Source organism: Emiliania huxleyi (assembly GCF_000372725.1).
Source record: "Emiliania huxleyi CCMP1516 chromosome Unknown EMIHUscaffold_20, whole genome shotgun sequence".
NCBI classification, from domain to species: domain Eukaryota; phylum Haptophyta; order Isochrysidales; family Noelaerhabdaceae; genus Emiliania; species Emiliania huxleyi.
Genome location: NW_005200600.1, coordinates 246,932 through 248,460, shown reverse-complemented (window position 1 = coordinate 248,460; position 1,529 = coordinate 246,932). Strand labels below are relative to the sequence as shown.

General features: G+C 68.3%; 1 protein-coding gene across 1 annotated transcript in view; it reads right to left on the bottom strand.

The window, feature by feature from the left end:
• Nucleotides 1–389: 389 nt before the first annotated feature.
• EMIHUDRAFT_203781 (hypothetical protein) overlaps nucleotides 390–1,529 on the bottom strand; it is a gene marked incomplete at both ends in the record, with an annotated part of 3,080 nt that continues 1,940 nt past the window's right edge. The window contains 3 exons of the mRNA XM_005781599.1: nucleotides 390–528; nucleotides 602–711; nucleotides 986–1,036. Of these exons, the coding sequence (XP_005781656.1) occupies nucleotides 390–528; nucleotides 602–711; nucleotides 986–1,036 (300 nt within the window). The remainder of the gene's footprint in view (nucleotides 529–601; nucleotides 712–985; nucleotides 1,037–1,529) is intronic.

Below are 1,529 nucleotides of genomic sequence, written 5' to 3'. Positions count from 1 at the left end.
GGGCCCCCTTTTTTTTTTTTTGCCCCCGGAAAGGGGCCCACCGGAAAACGGCGTTCGGGGGGGGCTCTTTGGTTCCTTTTGGGGGGGGGTTTGGGAAGGGGCCTTTCCTGGGGGGGCCCTTTTTGGGGGAATATGGGGGAATTGGGGCCGTTCCTGGGGCCCCAATTTTTGGGGGGGGGCCCCCCGAGAAAATTTTCCTGGAAAGTGGAGGCGGAGGGGGGGGCAAACGGGGGGGGACCCCAAAACAGGGCACCCGGGCCGGTTTTTGTGCCCCACAGAGTTTCCATGGGACCCTTTCCCCGGGGGGGAATTTCCCCCCCCGTGTTAGGGGGGCCCCCCCCTGGCCCCCCCCCCCCCTGGCCCCCCCCCCCCCCCCCCTCTCCCCCAGGCTACCCGCACCCGATGAGGACCGAAGCAACCAGCGGCGAGAACTGGACCGACGTGACGTAGGGGCAGTTGGGCAGAGCGACGGTCTGCAAGACCTGCCCTAGCGAACGCGGTTGCAGCGACACCGTCTTCAGGTGGTACCTGTCCACGGCGCGCGCGCGGCTGAGACCGTGCTAACGGGCCCCCTGCCGGCGCCGCTGCCGTGGCGGCGAACCCGCTGGCGGTGGCCGTGTCGAGCTCGCACAGCGCGAGGAAGCGGCCGCACTTGGAGACGTCGAAGCCCGCGTCCGAGTACATGACAGACCGCTCGATGTGGAAGGCCGCCTACTCACGGCCGCGAGCCCGAGGGCTGGAGAGAGGCGGGCGTTGGCAGCACTGCGCGCTCCGGAGCCGGCATGTGCGAGAACGCAGAGAAAGGACTGGGGGTGGTCACGCCACAAGTCCGGCTCACGCGCCCCGAGCTGACCCTCTACCGCACTGAACCCTTTCGCCCCCTCGCTCCCCACCCATCCACCTCGCCGAGTCCGAGAGATGCCCGAGAGATGCCCGAGGTGCCTCAGCGCGCGATCTCGGGCGAGCTTGCCTGCGACGGCCGCACCTTGCCGCCGTTCATGAAGTCGTGGCCGAGCGGCACCATCCACATCCACAGCTGCACGGTGAAGGGGGGCACCATGTGCGCGTGCGGGGGCAGCCGGGGAGGAGGCTCCGCGTTGGTCTCGGCGACGAAGAAGAGCTCGTGGCTCGCGCACCTGGTGTGGGGGGATGTGGGGAGGTGTGGGGAGGTGTGGGGAGGTGTGGGGAGGTGTGGGGAGGTGTGGGGAGATGTGGGGAGGTGTGGGAGGTGTGGGGAGGTGTGGGGAGGTGTGGGGAGATGTGGGGAGGTGTGGGGAGATGTGGGGAGATGTGGGGAGGTGTGGGGAGGTGTGGGGAGATGTGGGGAGATGTGGGGAGATGTGGGGAGATGTGGGGAGGTGTGGGGAGATGCGGGGAGATGTGGGGAGGTGTGGGGAGGTGTGGGGAGATGTGGCGAGATGTGGGGAGGTGTGGGGAGATGTGGGCAGATGTGGGCAGATGTGGGGAGGTGTGGGGAGGTGGGGGGAGGTGTGGGGAGGTGTGGGGAGGTGTGGGGAGGTGTGGGGAGA